Genomic DNA, 27834 nt, shown 5'->3' with positions numbered 1-27834 from the left:
TTTACCTCTCAGACTGACTGAAGTCCAGAGGAAGGAAGATGAGGACACAGCACAGTCTGCAGGATCCAGCTGTCTATGAAGCCTTGTTGGTCTGGTGAAAAACCTACAAATGAACAAGTAAGAGAACTTCTACTAACTCCTTTTTAATAACCACTGTCATTTCCATGTTGTTGGTGTATTGGTACATTAACATTTTGCATTTGCAAAGTAGAGACAGAATCAACATCAGTACAGAGACACTGAGGAAAAGTAGGACATTCAAACCTGACTTGTGTTTGTGATCTTACAGTCAGTAGGTCCAGTGGGCTTTACTCTTAGTTTTATGTGTCTACTCAGTGTTTGTGCTTTATTGAACAATCATAATTACAGAATGAACATTGAACGACATCAAAGTCATCAAAGTCAAGATCAACAACTATTTGGGATTTTTAGTCCTTACAAGATGTGAAATCTCATTTTTATTCCAGAAAGAATAAATAATGAGACAGTGATGATGAGAGGACTTTGATAAGTGAGCAGGATTTGACATTTACTGATGATGTTGAATCTCCACATGGGTCTTTAGGTCAGAGTCTTATTACTGTACATGTGTTTGGTATCAGCAGTGGTAGAAGAAGAACTCGAAACCTTTTCTTAAGTGGCTCTGTAGAAATCGTAAACTGAAAGTAAAACTTCCACTTACGTCAAAGTACACAAGTATTAACACAAATATTTTATGAGCAGTAACAGAACTTTGCCCCATGACTGATCTGATGGGACAGTTTATTACAGTTTATTACAGTTTATTACAGTTTATTACAGTTTATTGCTTCATTCTGGGTGAAATATCAAACACATTTTTTTATTCACTAAGATCTAACATCATGATTTTCTTTTATAATTCTTAAACAATATATTTCTTCCTCTTACTATTAATTTGAACTTCCATGTTGTCTTTTCAAAGGCAGAACAAACAGTTTGATCAACTTCAGTGTTTGTAAAAAAGTAAGTGAGTCTGCAGCCGAAGTTTCTGTCTCCAACACAAAAAACGAAGTGTTCAGTGTGGAACTAAAGAATCATTTAAAGCAGCTGAAAATGAACAAGCACATTTCTGCTGATTAACATCTTTAGTGCAACCTGTTCAAACTAAGACAGACGCTCAACTCACCTGATTATTACTACTGCAACTCTTAATACTGCTACAATATTATTGTACTTTTATTCAAATCAAAAAAATGTAAATGGAAAACTTTAACTTGGGCCACAGTTTTTGTTATTCTTACTTTTACTTAAATTCACAGGGTTTTTGCAAAGTGCTGAATAAATCAACAAGGCTCCAACTAATGCAAATTAAAACTCAGCAGAAAAAGGAGAATCACAGTACAAACTAAACAAAAATTCAAATACTTTAAAAGTAATCAAAAATCTCTTAGCTCTTCTGTTTTTCCATCTTTAATTATGGTTCTATTCTGCTTGAGTTTCAGATGTGTCTCTATTTTTAGTCTAATATTAGGAAAACCTCAGAATATAACCACCTTTAATTATGTTCTCAATAATTAATATTGAATTAAATTAAAAGCTTTTTTGAAAATTATCATCAAAAACTGAAACTGATCTTCATAAAGACACTGTATGCTACAGTAGGACTTCATTTACCTGGTGAAACTGATCAGTGAGTCTATTTGCCTGTTTGTTTTGTGGTTGTAGACGTTAAGATGATCGACAATATATCGTTAAATGTCTAACAGAACTTTTTCCAACAGAAACTTTACTGGAAAATAAATTTTCTACAGTTTGCGGTGTAAGTTATATAATATAATATATATATAATATATTTATGATATATTATATGAGTTTTATAGCAAGTTAACTTTCAGTCCCTGTTTAAAAAAAGTTATGAACTAATTAAACTGTGATAATCAAAATGTTTATCTATGTTTGAGCCGTTGATTGTGCAGATTCAGTGCAGTGTGTGAGCTGTAAACCACTGTCACATGTAACAAAGTGAACTGTGAAGACAAACCTGTGACAGTCACATAAAAGAACATGACACATGTAGGACAAACAAAGAGACGCGTCTTTAGGTTTTTGGTGTCAAATTCACAATTAGCATCCACCACTTATCCACCCTGGACAGGTCTCCAGTCTGTCTCAGGGCCAACACAGAGAGACATACACAGACAGACACCTAGGGACAATTTCCCTAACATGCATGTCTTTGGACTGTGGGAGGAAACTCGCACAAAAACAGGGACAACATGCAAACTCCACACAGAGGCTGCAGCTGGTCAGGGATTTGATCCAAGGACCTTCTAGCTGTGAAGCAACAGCATTAACCGCTCCACCACTGCTGCCTTCACAAATATAGTTAAAATCTATATTTGTTATTATTTGGAAATAATTTCGTCGTGATTGTATTTACGTTTTACAGCATCCCAACTTTTCTGAAAACAGGTTATTGATGGAGAAAAACACATAATCCTTTTTTATTCTAAAGCTCTGATAATGTCTTGTGGTTATGTCTGTTTATTACAAGTGTTAATGATAAAAACAAGAGACAGTTTCTACTGTAAACTGACCTGATGAAGATGATTCACTGAGGATGATTTATATTCATGATGCAGAACTATTAGTGCAGATACTGGTTCAGACTAAGATGGATCTTAGTCTGGGTTTTATTTCCACAAACTACTGATGGTGTTTCTGTAGTAAAAAAAGAAAAAAACAGAAATCTACTGATTAGTTAGTTATAGAGAAATGTTTTCACAGAGAGAAGAAAAAGCAGTTTGGAGAAAGATCCAGAACAAGACCTGGACTGCAGACAGACAGTCAGAGCAGCTCTGTACAAAGTAAGACTGAACATCTGTCTGCTGATGTTTCTGAAAACAAGACTTGTTGTTTTATACACAGACATTTGTCGTATTATACAGCATTAACATTTATTTTATTATTATCATTCATTTGTGTTTTTTGTTTGCAAAATGAATAATAACTTGTATAAAAGCACTAGAGAAACAGAGCCAGTGGTAAATTGTCACACAGCTTACTGAGATAAGACTCTTCTAACCTCAGTAATTTCAACTTTTTTTTAAAAAAAAATCTGAATTTTTAATAACATAGAATTCAACTTTATTTATATGGCACCAATTCACAACAAAGTCACTTTACAGAATGAAATGAAGACTATACAGATGTGTAGAACCAGAACCAGGCTCAGGGTGGGCAACAACAAAACATCTGGCAGGTTGTTAGGACCAGTAGCTGCACACTGGAGAAACACACAGCTCCAAAGCCGGGGACACCTGCAGAAAGGGACAGAGAGAGGGAGACAGAGAAGGAGACAGAGAGGGAGAAAGACACAAAGTGAAGAGGAGAGTGACCAATATTTTCTAATACATTTTATATTTGCTAAATTCTATATTCATAAATGTAAATTTACTAATAACCCAAGTGAAGTGTGAGACAGGGTGAGTGTTAATCCAACATTCTTCTTATTTTACTGTCAAAGTCTCTGAGTCAGTTTGTCCCTGTGGACACAACACACACTGTCCACTGCTGTTTATACAGAGAGACTCAGAGAAAATGAGGAACTTGTACTGTGTGTTACCTCCTGGTTACTGAGCTCAGTTACTCCTGTCAGTTTATAGAAATGTTTATCTGCTGCTGTTTGTATGATATGAACTTACTGATGATAAATGTAATGTTTGGTTAAGACGTAATGATCATAATGATCTTTGTGATTATACTGCAGGCAAATACCAACATTTCTACTAAAACCCTTTTTAATTCAAGCTGTTGATCATGAAAACATCATGTTAATACACACAGACAGACTCATGAGAAGAAGCTGCTAAAACAGAAACTGAAATTAATTTCTGTTGCTCTAAAGTAAGAAAGCAGTGGTGGAGTAAAATCTGTGTGCTTCTTCCTTTTTGTCATTTCCCAGAGCTGATGTTCAGAAGATGGAGGAAAAGAAGGACAGAACAGAGTCTACAGGATCCAGCTGTCTGTCTATGAAGAGTGACTGGTCCAAACACGATCCTCCAGGTTTTGGTAATGGACCTGGACCCTTAGACACAAAGTAAGAGACTGAAGATGACTCAGTGAGCAGGAAGACAAACTTCTGCTCTGTTTTATCAGTTGCTCTTCACTGTTACCAACAACAGACAGTGGAGATGATGATCAGGAGGAGTCTATGTCTCCAACTTAAAGCTGTAGGGGTTTTGTCTCTCTGCAGATGGAGGCTGGTGACAGGACAGGACATGTCAGGGTAGAAAGTTGTTGTTGCTTCTCTGTAGTTTAACACAGTGACTCTTTGGTTCACCACCAAAACTGTGCTGTCAGCTTCTCTGTCCACTGTTGTTCTTGTCGTCAGCACATATGTAATAAACCCTGGAGTCAGGTCACTATGAAGGAGGAACCAGAGGATTCAGCTGAACTAAAGTGATAAAAATATGACCAACAAACGCCACTTTTACTCACAGCACGAATTTTAAACATTAACTGATCGGGTTAAAATCCCTGAAGTGTTACCGTGGTTACCAGGTTATTCACATTCACCTGTTTACATCACATACACACTGATGATGAGATTGTAGGAGGATTTAGGTTTTGAAATGATGTAGAAATCTTAGATTTACTGTGACTAAATACTGTAGTTTGTATAATTTACTTTCACAGTCCACAGAGTATTTTAGTTTATTTCTAATAAATCTTAAAGTAGTAACTTTACTTTTGTGAACCTGCTGGTGAAGCTTTTCTTTAACAAACTGAGGGTTTCTCTCAGTCCCTTTTTGCTGAGTCTGAAGAATCTGTCCGTCTCATTCATTCATACAATACTTTTCATATCATACCAATTTCCTGAAGTTTACTTAGGGAGTTCAAATTAACAACTATTATTTTATTAATTAATCCTTTTCTTTTATATATACGTGTATATTTATGATTGTACATTTTTAATTTAATAAATAAATCTTAGTTTCATAAACAGGTTTCAAATGATTTATAAATCATTGCATGTACTTATTATATTTTATTACTGGTAATGGAGATTCTTAACGAAAACTCTTCCAACAATGATAATAATAAAACACTTTAAAAACAACTGAAATTGTGTAAGATAAAAAAAATAAAAATGAAATACCAACTGTAATCAAGACGTATTTAATCAATACAATATCTAATAAATATTTTAAAATCAAACATCCACCTTTTAATCTCTTGTATACAACTGATCACATGACTTGTGCAGAGCACTGAGGGTGTGACATGATGTAAAATCTAAAATGATGACACACATTTCCTGCACTTTATTCGCTTGGTGTTATTTCAGAGCAGGTTATGTTTCAGCAGGTTCCAGTGTGATGTTAGAAATGTCAGATCAAGGTCCTTATGTTTATAAGGTTATGTTTAAGAAGACACATATCCTACAGCTGCAGAGGATTCTTATTGGTGAATTATTAAAATGTTTCTTCACCATAAAAATAATTTTCCACTCATCCACAGGACGTGTGCTCCTCACTTCATCAGCTCATTTGTTGTTTTCTACTTTTCCTGTGAAAACTTGCTGTTGAACTTTGTGTGGATACTGTCAGACCAACTACCTCTGACCTCTCTGATAAATTTCTGTCCACTCTGAGACATGTCTGAGGTTTGTGTATAATGAAGTTACACACATCTGCTGAACTCTTAGTAGTTACATGTCCAATTTGAAAGGACTGATGTCTGAAAATCAAAACAGTTCTGAAAGAACAAACTGTCAAAATTCATGCCCAGGTTGAGTTTTCTTAATGTCCACAGAAAGAGGAAGAGGACACAAGTTTCTGTGGAGGAGCAGCTGTCCTGCTGTGCTTTGTGTCAGGACGTCCTGAAGGATCCAGTCTCTACCAGCTGTGGACACTGGTTCCACAGACAGTGCATCACCTCATACTGGGACCAGTCTGGTTCATCAGGAGACTCCTCCTGTCCCCAGTGTGCAAAAAGATCCAGAGCAAGACCTGGACTGAAGACAGTCAGTCAGAACAGGACTGTACAAAGTAAGACTGAACATCTGTCTGCTGATGTTTCTGAAAACTGGAGTTGTTATTTTTTACAGAGACATTTGTTACATCATACAGCACATTTTTGTGTAATTTTAAATATCAGATATTCTTAGACAGTTTTTGTTGGATTCTGTTTCTTCATTCTCACATAGTTTCTGATCTTTCAGCAGATGTTGGTCTGCAGGAGGTTTTAGATGAACATAAGATCAGTCTGAGGAGGAGATGTGAATGTGTGACTGAAGGAAGTGATGAAACAGGAAGTGGAACCCTCCTCAACAGGATCTACACTGAGCTCTACATCACAGAGGGACAGAGTGAAGAGGTTAATACCCAACATGAGGTGAAGCAGCTTGAGACAGCTTCCAAGATGAAGACCCTCCATGACACTTCAATCAAGGTCCACGACATCTTTAAAGCCTTACCTGACCAACAGAGACACATCAGAGTGGTTCTGACCAACGGTGTCGCTGGTGTTGGAAAAACCTTCTCGGTGCAGAAGTTCAGTCTGGACTGGGCAGAGGACTTGGAAAACCAAGATGTCAGTGTGCTGGTTGTGCTTTCGTTCAGGGAGCTGAACTTGATCAAAGATGAGCAGTACAGTCTTCTCACGCTGCTCCATGTTTTCCATCCAACATTACAGAAGGTCACAGCAGAGCAGCTGGCTGTCTGTAAACTTTTGTTCATCTTTGACGGCCTGGATGAAAGCAGACGTTCACTGGATTTCAACAACAGTGAGGTTGTGTCTGATGTCACACAGAAGTCATCAGTCGACGTGCTGTTGACAAACCTCATCAAGGGGAATCTGCTTCCCTCGGCTCTGGTCTGGATAACTTCCAGACCTGCAGCAGCCAATCAGATCCCTCCTACATGTGTTGACAGGGTAACAGAAGTACGAGGCTTCACTGACGCCCAGAAGGAGGAGTACTTCAGGAGGAGGTTCAGTGATGAAGACCTGTCCAGCAGAATCATCTCCCACATCAAGACATCCAGGAGCCTCCACGTCATGTGTCACATCCCAGTCTTCTGCTGGATCACTGCTACAGTTGTGGAGCACATGTTAATTACAGAGCAGAGAGGAGAGCTGCCCAAGACCCTGACTGACATGTACTCACATTTCCTGCTGGTTCAGACCAAGAGGAAGAAGAACAAGTATGAAGAGAGACATGAGACCAGTCCACAAAAGCTGATGGAGGCTGACAGGGACGTTCTTGTGAAGCTGGGGAGGCTGGCATTTGAACATCTGGAGAAAGGAAACATCATGTTCTACCAAGACGACCTGGAGCAGTGTGGTCTTGATGTCACAGAGGCCTTGGTGTACTCAGGAGTTTGTACAGAGATCTTCAAAAGAGAGAGTGTGATCTTCCAGAAAACAGTCTACTGCTTTGTTCATCTGAGCATTCAGGAGTTTCTGGCTGCAGTTTACTTCTTCCACTGTTACACCAACAGGGAGACAGAGGTACTGGAGGACTTCCTGGGGAAGAAATACTCATCTCAAAACCCATCTCTTGAGGTTTTCCTGAAGTCAGCCATGCAGAAATCCCTCCAAAGTCAAAATGGTCACCTGGACCTGTTTGTCCGCTTCCTTTATGGCCTCTCTCTGGAGACCAACCAGAGACTCCTAGGAGGTCTGCTGGGTCAGACAGAGAACAGTCCAGAAATCATCCAGAGAGTCATCAGCAACCTGAAAGAGATGAACAGTGATAAAATCTCTCCTGACAGAAGCATCAACATTTTCCACTGTCTGATGGAGATGAAGGACCACTCAGTACATCAGGAGATCCAAGAGTTCCTGAAGTCAGAGAACAGATCAAAGAAGAAACTCTCTGTGATCCACTGCTCAGCTCTGGCCTACATGCTGCAGATGTCAGAGGAGGTTCTGGATGAATTGGACCTGAAAAAGTACAACACATCAGTGGAAGGACGACGGAGACTGATCCCAGCTGTGAGGAACTGCAGAAAGGCTCAGTAAGTCCAGATGTGATCAATCACACTTAACACACTTAAAAGATGTTGGAAAAACAAGTCACATTGATCTGTTCTGTAAACTAAAGACATTTGGGTTTAAGATGAAAAGATCACAGAAGAAGGTTCAGCATTTCATCTTTCATTTGATGGTATCATGTTTTATATATATACACACTCAGTGTTCTTGGTGGCAGCAGCAGCTCAGCTCAGCACTGATGGAGACACTTCAACACAACTACAGTCCTTGTTGTACAGTGACAAAATAATTTAAACTGTTACACAAACTGATTTTTCAAGGAAAAAACAAATTCACAGCTGCATTGTGGTAAAAGACAAACGTCTTCTTCACATATTTAAAAAACTACAACCATTTATCAAATAAGATGTTTATTTTCAACTTTTCCTTCAGACAAACTGGCAGCAACATATTTAACATATTTAACTTTAGCAGCAGCTTTTGTTTGCAAAATGAATAATAACTTGTATAAAACACTAGAGAAACAGAGCCAGTGGTAAATTGTCACACAGCTTACTGAGATAAGACTGTTCTAACCTGGGATCATGGTGGACGTTAACTGGTCATGAGGAGCTGGGCTGCAGGCTGCTGACATGACGCTGTGTTGTGTGGTAGAAAATGTTGGATCAGATTTACAGATGGACTTTATTTGGATCGACTGAGCACATGTTGGAAGTGTCGGCTGATTCATTAAAGGAACAGATCAGAATCTGTTGTCACTTGATGAAGAAATGGTGTTTGTAGAACTGTTGGAAAGGAACTCTTTCTCTGGTTTGTACTGATGATGCAGCAGGATGAATTCTCACGTGTTTAGGGCTTTATTATCTGCTCACATTGAGCTAAAAGCTCAGAGTTTCACAGTGTAGATGGACAGTGACTCAAAGCACACTGTGAAAGACACCCAAGACTTTTTCAAGGCTCCACAGTTGAATGTTGTTCAATGGCCAAGTCAATCATCTGACCTGAATCCAGTTAAACTTGGATTTGACCTGCTGAAGGCCAAACTGAAGGCAAAGCCCCCAAAACCAAGCTGAAGTGAAGAGAGCTGCAGTAAAGGTCTGGCAGAGCATCACCAGGGAAAAAACCCGGCATCTTGTGATGTTCATGGTTCCAGACTTTAGCGAGTTTTTGACTCAGAAAGATTTGGAACAAATATTAAAACAGACAGTTGAACTTTATTGTTCTTAATATTTGTGAGCCACTAAAATTGGGGGTCTGTGAATAAAAGTGTGTGTAGTTCCTCCACTGTTCATCTAATGTTTTGGAGCAAAGCCTTAAATGAAAGCTGACAGTCTCCACTTTAAGCACATTTTGATGGTTTCACTTCAAATCCACTGTGGTGGGACAGAGAACCAGAACCATGAAATCTGTGTCCCTGTTCAAATACTTATGGACCTGACTGTGTGTGTGTGTGTGTTTGTGTGTGTGTGTGTGTGTGTGTGTGTGTGTGTGTGTGTCTCCGTAATGTAGAAAAGTGTTATAGAGGATAAGTTCAGATCATTTAGCTGCTGCCTCCATCTCATTCTGCTTTGTGATCAAAATAGAGAAAATCTAAACTTTATAGTAGATCTTTAATTATACTTATAAATTACATATTCATATTATTTCTCATTATCTGTTATCACAGACTTCGTGGGTGCAAACTCTCAGAGACTCACTGTGAAGTTGTGGCCTCTGCTCTGAAGTCCAGCCCCTCCCATCTGAGAGAACTGGACCTGAGTGAAAACAAGCTGCAGGATTCAGGAGTGAAGCTGATTTGTTCTGGCCTGAAGAATCCAAACTGTCTCCTGGAGACTCTGAGGTCAGTTTTCCATCTTAAATCCATAAGTGAATGTTCAGGTTTCGTTTGGTTCATTAGTTTCTACGTTTGTCTGAGCACAAATGTGAAAACCATTTCCTCAGGTCAAATCCCTCAACACTATGTGGGACTTTAAGTTGAGTCCACATAGAGAAGTGAAATAAGTCCAGACTGGCTGATGGGAGATGTCTCCATGTTTGCAGACTGTACTTGAAGGAAAGTGGTGCTGAGGAGGAACAGGCTGACAGTCTGATTGGGCCTTGGACTAGTACCTTGTCTGCACTAGTAGTGGACCATGAACTTAAGGAAAGCCGAGTTTTTCTCAAGTGTTAAAGAGTGAAAAGTGTAAAGATGAAACTTTGTTTCTCTGACATTTGTCTGCCTGACAGCTGGAAGGTTCCACACATTCAACAGTGGTTTCTGCCTGTGGCCTTTATGCACTGAATCTTTTCCCACTGTGATGTTGTGGAGATGGTGAAAGAGCTCAGTTCTTTGCAAACTTCTTCTTTCAACTTGATGACAGAATTTTAAAAGTGCTGAGCCACGAGCCATGTTTGATTATAGAGACTGAGGCTTTGAGCCAATCCTGATCCCCTCACCTGTTACCAATGAAGCTCCTCATTCTGGAATCATCCACAACCGTCTGACTTTTCTTCACTTTTCACTCTTATACTGAGCCTTTGAGCCAATCCTGATCCCCTCACCCAGTGGTGATCCTAGAGTATGTTGGCACTCTAGCCCAAACATTATGCACCATAAAACCTCTATGCTTAAGATATGGAAAATAAAATACACCACACTGCACATAGCACAATAACTTACAGTAATACAATGTACAGATACAGTAAACTTGGGTCAAACTGGGTCAAAATTCATAGCTTGACACTTGGCTCAGTCAGAGACAGCTTTCATCAGTTTCCTACAGAAAAAGAAAATGTACTAATTCATGGTAATAGACACTATATATATATATATAGGAGGAAAAACAAAAAAACACTTCAGTCAGTCAAAAAAATTAAAGTTAAAGTAACCATAATTAAATTTACTTAAGTTAAGTGAAATGTGACAAATTACAGTAAGGAAATATTTGTGCTCCATTACTTTCCACCACTGTAAATTGGTGAGTGAGGTGAGCAGCATGTTCTGAATCAGTGCTGACATGAATAGGTGTATGAATGTTGTGCTGACATTTGGATGATGTCTGTAGAAGTCTGACATTCTGATGATCCACAATAACACAAGGACAAAGTCACTCTAACACCATTGATTAGGACAAATCTGATTGATTACTAATGATTTGATCCACATCTTTGATTCTTTATTCAGATTGAGGAGCTGCAGTTTGTCAGAGATCAACTGTGATTCTCTGGTCTCAGCTCTGAAGTCCAACCCCTCCCATCTGAGACAACTGGACCTGAGCTCCAACAACCTGCAGGATTCAGCAGTGAAGCTTCTGTCTGATCTTGTGGAGAGTCCACACTGTAGACTGGAGACTCTGAGGTCAGTTCACTGACTGATACTGTTAAGTCTTTATTCCTCAAAATCAATTAACTAAACTCAAAAGTTTAATTTGGTTTGTATTTTGTCATTAGATATCATGTCATATTGGACTAAAACTCAAACTATTTGTTTAGTGTTAGTTTTTTCTGTGAGTTCACTGAAATATAACCTTCAGGTTGTTGTGTAAAACACTGTAAGGCAAGTTTAGAGGCAAAGGGCAACTCACAAGCGAATGGTTATGGTGAATTGAATTAGCAAAATGGAGAAAACATGCAACAGAACAGAACTGCACTGGGCCAAATCTGATTTGACAAATCATTCAAGACTTTGTTGGCAAACCCAGGACCATTGTCGCTACTGCTCTTTTTTGGAATACCCCAGCGAACAATGAAGTCTCTTGTTAGGGCTTTTAGCACTGTGGATGCATCCTGTTTGGAAGAAGGGAAAAACCTCTACCCACTTGCTAAACATGCAAACCATGGTCAAGCAATATCTCTTGTTTTGGCATAGTGACAATTCAATCAAGTCAATCATTCAATCTTCATAGGGTCCATCAGGTGGTAGGTGACCTTGCAATGGCATTTTAATGGCACCAGAGACATTGTGTGCTGCACAGATTCTACATTTTCTGCATATTCAGCTGCATATGTTGAAAAACCTCTGGTGTACCAGTGAGTGTTGACATATGCGTGATCTTTAGCACGAGTTAATTTTGCATACAACTGGAAATAAGCCTTAGGGAAGCAAGGTTTATCATCTGGACCAAGCCAGACCTCATTTTGTACTGTTGCACCTGATTTTCTCCAAAGAGTTTTTTCAGATCTGCTTGCCAGTGACTGCATGGATGACAGTTCAGCCTGTGGGTTGAGTTCCTGTGGGAGAGAAAACTGAGTTAGGTGAAACATTTGTCCCGTCCTGGCTGCTGCTTTTGCTGCAGCATCTGCTGCTGAATGTCCTGCAGAAATGGGATCTGTTTTGTTAGTGTGAGCATCACATTTTATTACTGCTATTTGTTTAGGCAGATTGCTGCAAACAGAGTATTTCAGAGGTTGGTGCACTGAAAGGTTGGTTTGTAATCCTGCACCATGTTCTGGAAGTCCTCTCCCCACTTGTTAGCATTTCTTTTTGGATGGGTGACTTTCTCCATTGCTTCTTTAATGTCCAATTCTGTCCAGGGTAGGAAAACAAGTTGGGGGCCATGAACTCCTCCCACCTCAATCATGGGGAAAGTTAGGACATGCATATCATCTCTTTTCTGTTCTTCAAGATTGGGGGGAAAGTTCTGTCCTTTTGATCTGGTGTTCATTAGATATCATGTCATATTGGACTAAAACTATTTGTTTAGTGTTAGTTATTTCAGTGAGTTCACTGAAATAAAACCTTCAGAACTCTTGTTAAGTTTCAATTAATATTTTTGGCAAAAATCAATTGATATAAACTCAGTGAAGATAAAACATTCTTTCTTTCTTTATAATTCATATCAGTGAGCTGTAATCATTGATGTTCATATAAAAACATTTGTATTTTTTTCATAGAGGTACATTTTCTTCTTAAATGAGTTAAAAAATGTTTAAAGAACCAAACTGTTGTTTTTCCATGTTTCAGTCCATGAAGTGGAAATTGTTTTTATTTCACATTTCTGCTGAACATTTTCCAAAGTTTTCATGAAATCATCTGTAATTTGGGATTCAAATAGTTTTTGTTCAGTTGAATCTGTGTTTTCCTGAGCTGATCTGCAGGACAGAGACCAGGACCAAGCAAGACCTTTATACTGGATCAGTTCTGGTTCTTTAAAGTTTGATGCATTTGACTGATGAATCAAATTATTGTAGGAAGTTTTTAGTCTGTCATATGTGATTTGATGTTTGTCTGATAATTCCAGAGGTGAGTGAGGTGAGCAACATGTTCTGAATCAGTGCTGACATGAATAGGTGTATGAATGTTGTGCTGACATTTGGATGATGTCTGTAGAAGTCTGACATTCTGATGATCCACAATAACACAAGGACAAAGTCATTCTAACACCATTGATTAGGACAAATCTGATTGTTACTAATGATTTGATCCACATCTTTGATTCTTTATTCAGATTGTGGGGCTGCAGTTTGTCAAAGATCAGCTGTGATTCTCTGGTCTCAGCTCTGAAGTCCAACCCCTCCCATCTGAGAGAACTGGAGCTGAGCTACAACAAGCTGCTGGATTCAGGAGTGAAGCTGCTGTGTGGTTTTCTGGAGAGTCCACACTGTAGACTGGAGACTCTGAGGTCAGTTCACTGACTGATACTGTTGGAGATTTTATGTGATATTTTGTCACTTTTTATAATTAGTGTTTTCTCACCATCTGACTGAATTTATTTCTTCAGGTTGAGTTAATTTCAGTGAGTTCAAGTCAATGAGTCAGAAGTTTATTTTTATAACCACCAGATCCTCCCCGCAAAAATTACAGATAGATCTTCATGTACAGCAGTGCTAGAATCATCAATAAGGCCCCAATCCCTGTTAGACTGCTTTTTACCCATAGATCTCTCTGAGCTAACTTCAATTATTACCTCATCTAAACCAACAACCTGTCTGCTAGACCCTATTCCAACTAGACTGCTCAAGGAAGCTTTACCCTTAATAGATACGTTCATATTAGATATCATCAATCTATCTTTAGAAACAGGCTATGTACCACAGGCCTATAAGGTAGCTGTAATTAAACCACTACTTAAAAAACCCTTTCTTGACCCAGGTGTTTTAGCCAATTACAGACCAATATCTAATCCCCCCTTTATTTCTAAAATAATTGAAAAAGTAGTCGCAAAACAATTATGTGATCACCTGCATAGGAATAATTTGTATGAAGACTTTAAGTCAGGATTTAGAGTTCATCATAGTACAGAAACAGCACTGGTAAAAGTCAACAACGATCTTCTCATGGCCTCAGATAATGGACTCATCTCTATACTTGTTCTGTTAGATCTTAGTGCCGCATTTGATACCATTGATCATAACATTTTATTACAGAGACTAGAACATGAAATTGGAATTACAGGAACTGCACTAGGTTGGTTTAAATCTTATCTGTCTGATAGATTTCAATTTGTTCATGTTAATGATGAATCCTCCATGCACACAAAGGTTAGCTATGGAGTTCCACAAGGCTCTGTGTTAGGACCAATACTTTTTACTTTATATATGTCTCCTTTAGGCAACATTATTAGAAAACACTCTATAAATTTCCACTGTTATGCTGATGATACCCAGCTATATTTATCTATGGAACCAGATGAAAATAATCAGTTAATAAAGCTTCAAGCATGCCTACAAGACATAAAGGCCTGGATGTCCCACAATTTTTTACTTTTAAACTCAGACAAAACTGAAGTCATAGTATTTGGGCCCAAAAATCTCAGAGATATGATGTCTAATCATATTGTTACCCTAGATGGCATAAGTCTGGCCTCCAGTACTACTGCAAGGAACCTTGGAGTTATTTTTGATCAGGATCTGTCCTTTAAGTCACATATAAAACAAATCTCTAGAACAGCCTTCTTCCACCTACGGAACATTGCCAAAATTAGGAGCATACTGTCTCAAAGTGATGCCGAAAAACTGGTCCATGCATTTGTTACTTCTAGGTTGGACTACTGTAATTCCCTACTTTCAGGATGCCCCAGTAACTCCCTAAAGAGCCTGCAATTAATCCAAAATGCTGCAGCAAGAGTGCTGACTGGAACTAGCAAGAGAGATCATATTTCACCTTCACTAGCTTCTCTCCACTGGCTTCCCATTAAATTTAGAATAGAATTTAAAACCCTGCTTCTTACATATAAAGCTCTGAACGGTCAGGCTCCATCATATATAGAAGATCTCATAGCACCATATCATCCCAGTAGACCACTTCGCTCTCAGAATGCAGGCCTACTTGTGGTTCCCAGAATTTCCAAAAGTAGAATGGGAGGTAGAGCCTTTAGCTATCAAGCTCCTCTCTTGTGGAACCAGCTCCCAGTTCAGATTCGGGAAGCAGACACCCTCTCTACTTTTAAGTCTAGGCTTAAAACCTTCCTCTTTAATAAAGCATATAGTTAGTTATAGTTATGCTGCCATAGGCTTAGACTGCTGGGGGACCCACCCCCCAATGCACTGAGCTCCTTTCCTCCTCTTGACCATCTCTCCTCTCCTCTCACCCCGCAATTGTCACCACTGTATGTCATTAACTCTGTGTGTTCTCTCCCGTAGTTGTCTTTGTCCTCCTCTGTCCCCCTCTCTCTGTCCCTTTCTGCAGGTGTCCCCCGGCTTTGAAGCTGTGTGTCTTCCAGCGTGCAGCTACTGGTCCTACCAATCTGCCCGATGTTTTGTTGTTGCTTTTTGTTGCTCTGTTCTTTTCTCTCTCCACTTTCCACTCACCCCAACTGGTCGAGGCAGATGGCCGTCCACCCTGAGCCTGGTTCTGCTGGAGGTTTCTTCCGTTAAAGGGAGTTTTTCCTCTCCACTGTTGCCTATGGCTTGCTCCAGGGGGAATTGTTGGGTTCTCTTTATATATCTTTATAATCTTGACTTTATTCTGTAAAGTGCCCTGAGATGACTTTGTTGTGAATTGGCGCTATATAAATAAAGTTGAATTGAATTGAATTGAATAACGCATTCCTGTAGCTCAGTTGGTGAGGCAGTCGTACATGGATCACACGGTCAGTGGTTCGATCCCCTGTCCCGGCTATATGTCGAAGTGTCTCTGGGCAAGTGACTGAACCCCTAACAGCCCAGTCCCTCCCAAGTGCCAGTAGAAATTGTGGACGGTTGTGTCAGAAAGGGCATCTGGCATAAAAACTGTGCCAAAGCAACAGGCGGACAATGATCTGCTGTGGTGACCCTGAACTCACAGGATAAGTGGAAAGGACAAACAAAAAATCCAAACTGAATAAAGATACTTTGAATTATATTAGTCAACAGATGTAGTTAATTAAAATGAAAAGTTAAATTTTTCTTATTTTACCAGCAGATTAAAATTATTGAATTGTTTTTAGTCTGTCATATGTGATTTGATGTTTTTCTTCTAATTCCAGAGGTGAGTGAGGTGAGCAGCATGTTCTGAATCAGTGCTGACATGAATAGGTGTATGAATGTTGTGCTGACATTCTGATGATCCACAATAACACAAGGACAAAGTCACCATTGATTAGGACATATCTGATTGTTACTAATGATTTGATCCACATCTTTGATTCTTTATTCAGATTGAGTTGCTGCAGTTTGTCAGAGATCAGCTGTGACTCTCTGGTCTCAGCTCTGAAGTCCAACCCCTCCCATCTGAGACAACTGGACCTAAGTGAAAACTGGGACCTGCAGGATTCAGCAGTGAAGCTGCTGTGTGGTTTTCTGGAGAGTCCACACTGTAGACTGGAGACTCTGAGGTCAGACACCAGTTTTTAGTTGTGTGCTGAGATTAATATGATGTGAAAGTTGTGGTGACACTAAACTACAGACAGGTTCATGTTTCTGAGGTCAAATCACATTCAAACTGTTCAGTGGTTGAAAGGAAGTTTTGAAAGTGTCGACTCTGATTTGAAAGTAGAAAAATCTGATGTAAAAATGTGAAAATGACATTTGATTGTCAGACTTAGAATTGAAGACACTTGTATAAAGCAGCAACAGAGAATCAGCTTGGAGCAAATAGAAGGAGGAGAGAAGAATCAGCAGGTTAAGAACAGGACACACAGCACTAAATAGTTGACTGAAGCTAATGAAGAAGCATCCAACTGCCAACTGTGTCAAGAAGCAGAGACAGTTGATCCTGTTTGATTTGAGTGGAATAAATGTAGAGAGGAGCAGCAGAGTGGGATTGGAAGGTGCAGAGAAAAGGAAAGAAATCCTCCAAACATTCCACAGCTACTATCAAGTGCAACAGGAGATGATTGACAGCTTTACATCATATGGGAAATAGTTTGCATGTGTGAAGACATGTGAGAGACACATGAGAGAGCAGGGAGGACAAATGTGTGTTGAGGACGACCAAAGTGTTGCTGCAGACAAACTGGATCTTTGTCCAATCACTACATTGTCTGATCACATGAAGCCAAATCCAGGTGAATGACAGCAGCTGTGCTGTGAGATCCACCTCAGAGACATTTCAAATGTGTGAGGACAAAGTTCCTCCTCTCTGTCTCTGTCCAGTGTTTAAAGACAGACACAGAAAACCTCAGTTTGAAGGTTTGATCATTATGAGCAGAAACGAGGTTGAAGTTTGTGTTTAGCAGAGTTTAGACTCTAACATTTCACTAATGATCAGATTGTTGCTTCTGTCTTCACAAAGACAACATGGACTGTCCAAATGAAGAAGAAGAAAGACAGAAATATATTATTGAAGAATCCTGAGAGAAAATCCTGATCTCAGCTCTGATCAGATGATGAAACATTGATGGTTTCAAACAGGAACTTTGTTTCTAAACTTACAGCTTTGATTCTTTATTCAGATTGAGAGACTGCAGTTTGTCAGAGATCAGCTGTGATTCTCTGGTCTCAGCTCTGAAGTCCAACCCCTCCCATCTGAAAGAACTGGACCTGAGCTTCAACAAGCTGCAGGATTCAGTAGTGAAGCTGCTGTGTGGTTTTCTGGAGAGTCCACACTGTAGACTGGAGACTCTGAGGTCAGTTCACTGACTGATACTGTTGGAGATTTTATGTAATATTTTTTCACTTTATAATTACTGTTTTCTTACCATCTGACTGAAATAATTTCTTCAAGTTGAGGTAATTTCAGTGAGTCCGAAGTTTATTTTTATAACACATTCCAAACTGAATAAAGATACTTTGAATTGCATTAGTCAACAATTGTAGTTAAATAAAATCAAAAGTTACATTTTATCAGCAGATTAAAATTATTGAATATTGTAGTAAGTTTTTAGTCTGTCATATGTGATTTGATGTTTGTCTTCTAATTCCAGAGGTGAGTGAGGTGAGCAGCATGTTCTGAATCAGTGCTGACATGAATAGGTGTATGAATGTTGTGCTGACATTTGGATGATGTCTGTAGAAGTCTGACATTCTGATGATCCACAATAACACAAGGACAAAGTCATTCTAACACCATTGATTAGGACAAATCTGATTGTTACTAATGATTTGATCCACATCTTTGATTCTTTATTCAGATTAAGTTGCTGCAATTTGTCAGAGATCAGCTGTGATTCTCTGGTCTCAGCTCTGAAGTCCAACCCCTCCCATCTGAGACACCTGGACCTGAGTGACAACAAGCTGCTGGATTCAGGAGTGAAGCTGCTGTGTGGTTTTCTGGAAAGTCCACACTGTAGACTGGAGAATCTGAGGTCAGTTCACTGACTGATACTAATTAGATCTTTACACAATAACTGAAGTTAATTAATTACAAATCCAGTTTCCAGTAAATGATGATGCACTGTGTAAAATGAAAATAAAGACAATGCAATGATTTGCAAATCATTTTTATATTAAATGCAACAAAGACACATCAAATACTGAAATTGATATATTTCTTTTGTTTGTTTTTTTAATATTTGCTCATTTTGAATTTGATGCCAGCAGCACATTTTTAAAAAGGGACTTGTTAACCACTGTGCTGCATCAGATCTTTTTCATCAAAACTATGTGTTTGTGTACAAACAGGACCAGCTGCTTTAATGTGGACTGGAACCAACCACTTACCTGCAGTTATCTCTAAATGAACCTTGTAATTAAAATACTGTGGTCCTAAGATGTCAAAGCACCACAATTTGAGAAAACGTGAAAATGAAGAAAACAAGTTCATCAATTTGACAACACAGATGCAGCATTTAGAAATAAAATGCTGCAAAAACACAAAACACAACCCAAAAGAGAAACAGCTCCAGTTTTGCACTGGTACCACTCACCTGTCAAACCTGAAGCAACTGGTCACTGTGAGCTCAATAATGGAGTTACTGAAGTACTTTAAACAGGGAGCTTCAAGTTCATACAGGTGAACTGTTCCTGTCAAAATAACACATGATGATCATTATTACAGGGAGTAAAGATTCATGTTGGAATTTAAAAAGACACTTCTCTTAAAAACCCAACTGAGTGGGTGAAATCTGAGTGACAATCAGCTGAGTGGCCTGGTGTGGGTTTGAGTGGGGAGCAGAGATTCTCACCGCTCATATGGTCTGGACACAACACAAGGACGTATGGAAATGTCCTGCAATAAGACACAACACAGGAGCCCAGATGACCTGCACCACCACTTTACATGAACAGTGACAACCATCTGATTAAGACCTTGTGGACTTAGTTTCAGCATGATTTGTCCGTTGCGTCTCTAAGTGCATGGTCCAGTTGCTCTGTCCTCTCTGACTGAGTGACATAGTGAGTGAATGAGAGGAAGCAGCGTTAGTGTGAACAAAATAAATAACAGAATAAAAAGGTTCAGTTCTAAAACACAAACATGGTCACAGCTTCACAAAACCCTGCAGGAAGGATTTTGTCTCAGTGCAACTGAAGTGCATCTCTTTCATGTCTGCTCTTCTTTGGCCTCTTTGCTGTGTGTGTGTGTGTGTGTGTGTGTGTGTGTGTGTCTTAAACCTGAAACTGGATGCACGTGATGTTACTGTGCAGTGCAGTGACACTGAGTAAAATAAATTCTATTGATTCTGATAGAAATCTTGTTAATCTAACATATGGTTGTGTTAGTGAATTCTTGGTGAACCCAGTGACCCCCACCTCTTATAAAATATTTAAATCATGAACAAAGTTACTAGAGTCCGAGGAAGAAGAAGCTCTTTCATTGGTTCTCTGTGTTTAACCCATCCCCCTGAGGGAGCAGTGGGCAGCCACAGGCAGCACCTGGGAGCTAGTGCTGAGTTTCCTGCTGAAGGACACACCTGGTGCATGGATTGGGATTTGAACTGGGAGACTTAAACAACCCAGCTTGATGCTCTACCCACTGATCCACCAGGACGCAGTGATTTGGAAAATGAGCTCACATGTAAATTCTGTGATCATTTATTTTATCCATCTTAATAAATTATCACATTTACATGAAAACTTATTTTCCAACCTCTTCAGGGGACAGTCGGATACTTTCTGCATCACAAACGTTTGGTTACAGTGTCTCAGCCATGTGTGTTTTTAAAAAAAGTTTTGCCCGTGTTGTGGCCTGTGCTCTTTGCAGCATGTCTCTTCATTTGGTTGTGTGGTGGCTGTTCGCTTGTTTCTAAATTCTGTGTTTGTAAAGTTGTTTTCTCACATTGCAGAACTTTGAGCTCTCAGGGCCACCGTACTAAAAACTACACTGTAATTCACTTTAAAGGACTTTATTTTAAATTGAAGAGCTTGAGTTCAGAGGAGACAGTTTCTACATCGTGTTTCTTCACATTTGTGGAGACAGAGACAAACTGTGTCCATTGAAAGTGGATTTGTGAGGTTCCTGAGTCCATGCAGTGACTTTCACTACAGAAACGTGTGTGTTCTTGATGCAGTGGCCCCTGATTGTGTAGGATGTGTTCTTGTGTCAGTTTGACTGCTGTTGTTGGTCTTCTCCAGCCTTTTGTTGCATCTGTCCCGACTTTTTAGAAATATGTTTCTGGAAGAAAAGCAGATGTTTCAGTTTGTACTATTTATAATCAAATAGGTTTCAAATTATTTACAAATAATTTCTTTTTCTTTACCTTTTACAGTGTCACAACTATTCTGGAAAAGGGGTTTGTGCATTTTAAAGTTGAATGTTTCTTGTTTTATCATCAGACCAACTGTGCACAATAGAAATGATGCGTCTCAGTGTTCACGTCCCGAATTTAACACAGGATAAGAAGAAATAAAATAGTATCACATTATCAGCATAAAATAATGGATTTGAGATTTAAAAACAATATAATATTTAAAAGTGCAGAGTATAAATTATGTAAATGTAACAGATCAGAAAGTAAATCATATACTGTATGATGTCTGATTTGGATCCATAAAAAATATTTGTATTTTTTTATACAGGTGAATTTTCTTGTTAAATGAGTTGATAAATGTTTAAAGAACCAAACTGTTGTTTTTCCATGTTTCAGTCCATGAAGTGGAAATTGTTGTATTTCACATTTGGGATTCAAATAGTTTTTGTTCAGAATAGTTTAGCAGTAAAATAGTTTTTAGTTTTGAGAGCATTGAATGGTGATTTAGAGAAAACACCATTGATTAGGACAAATCTGATTGATTACTAATGATTTGATCTACATCTTTGATTCTTTATTCAGATTGAGTCGCTGCAGTTTGTCAAAGATCAGCTGTGATTCTCTGGTCTCAGCTCTGAAGTCCAACCCCTCCCATCTGAGAGAACTGGACCTGAGCTGCAACAACCTGCAGGATTCAGCAGTGAAGCTTCTGTCTGATCTTGTGGAGAGTCCACACTGTAGACTGGAGACTCTGAGGTCAGTAGAGGGTTGGAGTCAGTCCATGCTGCTTTCAGCAGTTTTGTTCTAAACCCAGTTAGTATCAAAGCAAAGATCTAGTTTTCCTGTAAAGCTCCAACCTTCTCAGTGGCTGCTTTCCTCAGTGAAGCTGTGAGAGGAGAATGGGGACAGGCTTCAGGATTGGACAGAAAGACAGAGACAGAGAAAACAGTCAGCCAATCAGATCAGCCACAAGCTTGTTGTGATCATGTGTTTGAGTTGTTGTGAAGACGACTGTTGTTGTTGTCTTCATGTGGACAGGAAATAAAGCTGGATTCCAGCTGACAGCCTCACAACATGTATAGAGACAGTGGTCCTCATTCATCAAATCTGATCTGATTTCAACACTAAACTATTGATCAGTTTCAGCTTTGTCACAGCTCTAAGATCAGTCTGACTGAAGCCTGCAAATCAAAGAAATATGGTTACATTTAATAACCATGTGGTCTTTGTAGAGACCAGAACTTCTGCTGACTGACAGATGATGAAGTGAGTCTCTGGAAACATCACTGATCTCCTCTGTTCATCTCATTCTCTCTACAGGTGCAAGTGATGATCTCTCTGTGTCCTGATGATGCAGATGTTGCAGCAGCAGCATGTTGTGTGCAGAGAGGCTCTGACTGGACCATGTTACTGGGAGGTAGAGTGGAGAGGAGAGCTTCATCCAGCAGTGACTGACAGAGGAATCAGAAGAAGTGGAGATGACTCTCAGTGCTGCAGTCTGAACTGCTCTGAGAACAGCTCCACTGTCAGACACAATGTCAAGTCCACCATCATCCCTGTGTGATCTTCTGGATCTGGATCAGCAGTGGATCTGCTCTGCTGCTGCTCTGTCCTTCTACACAGTCTCTGCAGACACACTGAGACTCCTCCACTCCTTCTGCTCCACACTCAACCACCTCCTCCACCTCCACCTGGATTTGACTTTGTCTTTTTTGATTCCTTCAGATCTTAAATTCATATTTCTGTTTAAGTGATGGAGTATTAAAGTAAAATAGTGTAATGTTTCTCTCTGAACTCCTGGTTTTTAGCAACAATAGACAGTTTCTCATTATCTTTATATTAATAACAGATAAATAGCTGATAATAAATGTGTTTTTATAATCAGTAAAGTCTCTCAACTGACTGGAAACCAAATACATCTGTTTTTTTGTTATTACTGTTAAAAATGACATTATCTGGTCTTAGACACATCAAGTGTCTCCAGGATGTGTTTTTCCCTTTTCAGCACTTTGATAAGCACCTGTGAGCATGAAGTGACTCTGGGTCACTACAGTGTGGGATGGTCTGCTGTTAGACAATAACTGACCTTGGAGCAGTTTTGCAAAAGCTATAAGACAAAACATGGATATGAGACAAAGTTTGAACAACATTTAACAACTAGAGAAAACACAAGCATTAACATTTAATCATACTTGATTTTCCATCACAATTCCCTCCTGAGACATTTAAGAGATTCAATATACATCATCATAATGTTGTATTGGAAATTCAGGCTCTGTTTTTGTGTGACAGACATCACTGGGGTACAGAGCTAAGCAGAGATTAGGAGGTTTTCTAAGCATATTTACAATCTGTGAATGGATCAACATCAGGTTCTAAAAGAGGAACATTATTCTTTGCAGATCTTAGATCAACAAGTGCCATCTGATGAGTCACAGCACTCTGTGACTCACATAATTAGACCTCTTCCATGTGGCATAAGACAACATCCACAAAATGCAAAAATTACAAGCAGAAGTACAGAAGTAAGCAGAGACAATATAACAGGTTTCCATTTACCAAATATCTGCTCAATCCAACCAGTACTTACACCAGAGTTTCATGCAAGTTCTTCCCTGATGGACCTGAGACCCTCTTCCATCAGCTGCAGTATTATTAGGAATGAAAGTACAACATGAGTCTCCAAACACTTCTTTCTTTTTGTGATATATGTAATTAATCCAATGGACATTTGGATTTTATTAATGGCACAAAGAAAACTCAAACTGCAGATATTTGGTTTCTGGCTTTGTATTCATCTGGCCCCCTCTAGGAACCCCCACCTTAGCTATGTACATTTTCCATCAAATGATCCTTCAGGGTCACTAACCTGTGTGTCAACCTCATGAGTCTCTGCTCCTGGAAGATGAAAGAGAGGCTGCATAAGGAACCAAAAGAGTTAGATCAGTCTAACCAACTGTTTGTCTGAGTCATGACAGCTTTCTCTGCAACTGTCACAGCTGGCAGGCATCATATTCCATCATCTACAGGGTCCAGCTTAGCTGAAAAGTAAGCAATAGGTTATCATCATGCCATCATGGCTCTTTAACCAAACAGAATATAATAATATCTACAGAATATTAAAGACAAGGAGCCTTTCTGTCTTCCATTGTTTTCAGTATGACGTCATTGTTTCTTGGTTAAAGATATTAGAACAGATTGTTTGGTTATGTGATCTCAGCTGTGATCACATGACCTAAATAAGTTTCTTTAGGTAGGACAAACTGTAATGTGAGTCAGTTTTCTGCTAAATGTTTGGGTAGGTTCACCTTATCTAACATGCAGGCTTTCTCAGACAGGCTGCACATCAGAAAGTCATCAATGATTTCAGCTGAAAATCACCTGGACGTCTCAAAAAGTCAATTCAAAAGCCAAATCTTATCCAGGTAACCGCTATTATTTTTAAAGAAAAAGCAAAAAAGTAATGGCTGTCAGCGAACATAAGGACAAATAGAAATACATTCTCCAAATCAGCAATTGAGAAATTAGTGGAAGTTGATTGTGGATTTAATACTTCTGGAGCTCTCGGATGAATTTCCATTTTTACTACTTGCAAATCCTGTACAAATCTCCACTTTCCACCATCACGTATCTTTGCTGATAAAGTTTCACAAGACACAATTACAACTGCTTTTCTTCAACAACTCAAAAACTGATGTAATTCCATCAGTGGCTTTTGTTTTAAAGAATATTGTCATTTGCTGAGCCTGTAAGTAAACTTTGGTATTATCACAACCAGCTCAAAAATATATTTTATTTTATTTGTATATTACATTTTTTCCCAGGGTTAATGCAGAATTCAGATGTATTAACAAACAGACAGAATGGACGTGTTCATGGGAGGTTGTATGTCAAATTAGAAATCTTAATTGATAAAACAGTTGTAGACTTCAAATGTGACAACTATTCTAATATTAAAATGATATTGAGATCTACCAGAAATCCATAATTGAACTGTGGGAAACTAATTGAGCCTCATTTTTACAAACACGTTATAAAGACTCATATTCCTCATAGTAATTTTGCATATGATAAGATGATATAAGCCACAGGTCAATTCTAGATTGTCATGATCGTCAACTACATCAATAAAGTCACCTCCAATTAGTGAAAACGAATTTGTATATTTCCTTTTCAATTCCATAACTAGATTAATGATCAGATTCTTTGCAAAAATATTATTATTGTGTCCATAAATATCAAACATCACAAATCTGCACAGTTTGTCCATAAAACCAAAATGATCCATCTACCATCCTGACTTAAAAAGGATTCTACTACTGAGTTGTTTGAAGCATGGCTTAAATAAACCTGATCTCCCTGTTGACTTCTCCAGAATCTACCATGTTCATCACATGAATGAATGATTTAAAAAATCTAATCTGCATTAGAGCATCAGCAGAATAAAACAAAAACTTCCTTTTAGTGATATTTCGAATGCTTCTAACATTAAAAGAGATTCTTTTAAGGTTGCAGAATCTCTTGCCAACTGTTGCCATATTAAGTGAAGAAAAAATAACAAGAGAACAAACTGAAATTTAAAATGGATGTTTGAAAAAGGAACCAAAGGAACAAGAAAAGAGCCTTAAGCTCTTTTAGGAATTCAGAAATACTCAGAAGAAAAGCAGCACCATGAAAATGTTCATTTATCTTGGGCCATGACAGTCGTAGTATTAATAATGTTAGTTTGCGTTTTCTTTCACCAACAAATGATCTTGTTGAGGGACAACTTTCAAGCAGCACATCTCACACCTTCAATGAAGACAGCTGGACCTTATCATCTGGTCTTCTTTCCTTCTTTACGAGCTTTCTCAACTAAGGACCACAGTTTGTTCCTACAGTCCTTCTCAGAGCCATCAGGTCCTTAGTCATACGAAGGTTCCTCTTTTTCCTGATGTCAGCATTGTGTGAAACCTTCCACCTGAAACCTGGATATTTTATCTTTTGATTTTATTCAACCAAATTGTTGTAAATAATCTCAAAACATAAAACACAGAATTTTAAGCCCATTTTAGAACAGAAAAAATCTCAAATTCATTTTGCACGTTAATCTTTACTTTCAGCAGTAACAACTTGGTAAATCCATGACAGACTTTAAACTAGTCACATTTACCGCTGTACCCACATTAAAACTTTGTACACTCCTTGATACCTAGTTGCCATGGGCGGTATAACCAGGGGCCACACTTGGGGGTCCCAGCTTTCCATCGGGGAATCCTATGGACTACTCGAAGGAACCTGAGGAACTAGCATCACCGTAGAACATGGCTTGCACAGTCGACTCGAATTCGGGAAGTTTTTTGTCGCCGTCGACGTGGACCCATTCCTGATCCATCGACACCCATAGATACGACACGCTTCGCTGATGATGAACATTCCATTGCCCCCCCTGCCAGCGCAACCTGGCTGGGGTTGGGGGATGCAGAAAGACAGACGAACCCCCCAAGTAGCCCTGCTCTACCAGTTGTGATGTGGTGAGACTGTAACGGGATTTGGCCCTTCGGCGCAACATCAACATCATCTGCGTGAACACGTTGGTGCCTTTTTAGACTGTTGTTGACAGTGAAAGTTTCTCCACCTTGATCACAACGATTAGGTTTCTCTCCAATGTGAATTCTGTAATGAATCTTCAGTGTTGATAGTGCTGGGAAGATTTTGTCACATTGCTGACAGCAATGGCGTCTCTGTCTCTTTCTTTTGCTCCATTTCTAAAGCAACAGACAAAGGAGAAGAGTTAGAACTTGTGAGGTAAGAAGCTGTATAAAACTATTAAGTTTTTAACTACTAAGAGTTCTCCAGACATTACCCAGACACTCGGTTTACTGTTAAACTGAAGTCTATTGCAGTTCTTTGTAAAAATCTGAAAAAATCATGGCTGCACTGTCCACATACAAGAGGAATTTTACACAACTCAAACAATACCACTATATGAAAATCTCATTCATTCATTCAAATTCATTCATTCAACAACAAAATTACAATCAAAAACTGACATTTGCGTTTAATTTTTTTTAGCTGACCAGGGAGGTAGATCAGTTCCGTGGAATCACTCTCTCTTGCACACGTCTACAACCTGAAGTTCCCGCCAATAACGAACAACTTCTACGACTTTCTAGAATATGAGAAAAAGCGTTAAGAAAACATACAGCATACAAAACCCGGGTAGGGCTTTCAATGAACGTTGCTACAAACCAAAACGTGGTTTGCAAAAGCATTGAACCGTCTGAGATAAACGGTACTTTTGAGGCTGTTTAAGAATAAGTGGGCTCAAACCTAAAGTTACCACCAGTAACGTTAGCGAATAACGGTACAGGTCACTTACCAGGAGGAGAGAAATGCCAAAGGGAAAACTAACAGAGAAAGTGTAACGTTACTACGTTCAAAATCAGGCTACAGCAGGTTGATTAAACTTTTAGTTACTACGAGCCAAAACGGAGTTAGAAATAGTCTTGAACCCTCCGACGTTTAGGTTACTGTTTAAAAATGAACCTAAAGTTCCTGCTAGTAACGTTAAATTAAGCGAACGTTCAACTTGTAAACTCACGTTCTAACTTCAGGCTCTTGATACAAAACACCATATCGTCCAGTGTTACTGCAGTAACTATTACATTCATATCAAAATGCTCCTTGACAAAAAAAATTATATTGTATTACTTATCGTATCTGAGTGCCAGACTGCAAACAGCAAAACAATATTAAAATGTCAATCAACTCTTTGCAATCCAGGTCGAATCCAAATACACTGCAACTTCCTGTGTAAAAGTCCTGCCTGCAGTGATTTCACAATAAAAATTCGTAATACGGTATTATACTGTGTAAAGCACAATTAAAGCCTGTAAAGTGACAATAATGTCATTTATTGTGAAAT

General features: G+C 38.9%; 1 protein-coding gene across 13 annotated transcripts in view; it reads left to right on the top strand.

Moving 5' to 3' along the window:
* The window catches only part of LOC137098440 (NACHT, LRR and PYD domains-containing protein 12-like), a 254566-nt gene continuing 226732 nt past the window's right edge, over nucleotides 1-27834 (top strand). For 2 of the 13 annotated variants that reach the window (XM_067474724.1, XM_067474770.1), the window contains exons 1-10: nucleotides 7-117; nucleotides 2749-2828; nucleotides 3926-4060; nucleotides 5779-6014; nucleotides 6173-7985; nucleotides 9629-9802; nucleotides 11126-11299; nucleotides 13389-13562; nucleotides 16518-16694; nucleotides 17754-17927. In XM_067474724.1, coding sequence (XP_067330825.1) covers nucleotides 76-117; nucleotides 2749-2828; nucleotides 3926-4060; nucleotides 5779-6014; nucleotides 6173-7985; nucleotides 9629-9802; nucleotides 11126-11299; nucleotides 13389-13562; nucleotides 16518-16694; nucleotides 17754-17927 — 3179 coding nt within the window. In that variant the 5' untranslated portion in view covers nucleotides 7-75. Of the gene's footprint in view, nucleotides 118-943; nucleotides 985-2748; nucleotides 2829-3925; nucleotides 4061-5778; nucleotides 6015-6172; nucleotides 7986-9628; nucleotides 9803-11125; nucleotides 11300-13388; nucleotides 13563-16517; nucleotides 16695-17753; nucleotides 17928-18431; nucleotides 18606-21509; nucleotides 21684-22247; nucleotides 24826-27834 lie in introns of those variants that run through there. The other 11 variants (XM_067474778.1, XM_067474802.1, XM_067474836.1 and 8 more) reach the window with 11 other exon arrangements.

Source organism: Channa argus, chromosome 1, assembly GCF_033026475.1.
Source record: "Channa argus isolate prfri chromosome 1, Channa argus male v1.0, whole genome shotgun sequence".
In the NCBI taxonomy this organism is placed as follows: Eukaryota; Metazoa; Chordata; class Actinopteri; order Anabantiformes; family Channidae; genus Channa; species Channa argus.
The sequence above is the reverse complement of the archived record's forward strand: the minus strand, read 5'-3'. Positions and strand labels throughout refer to the sequence as shown.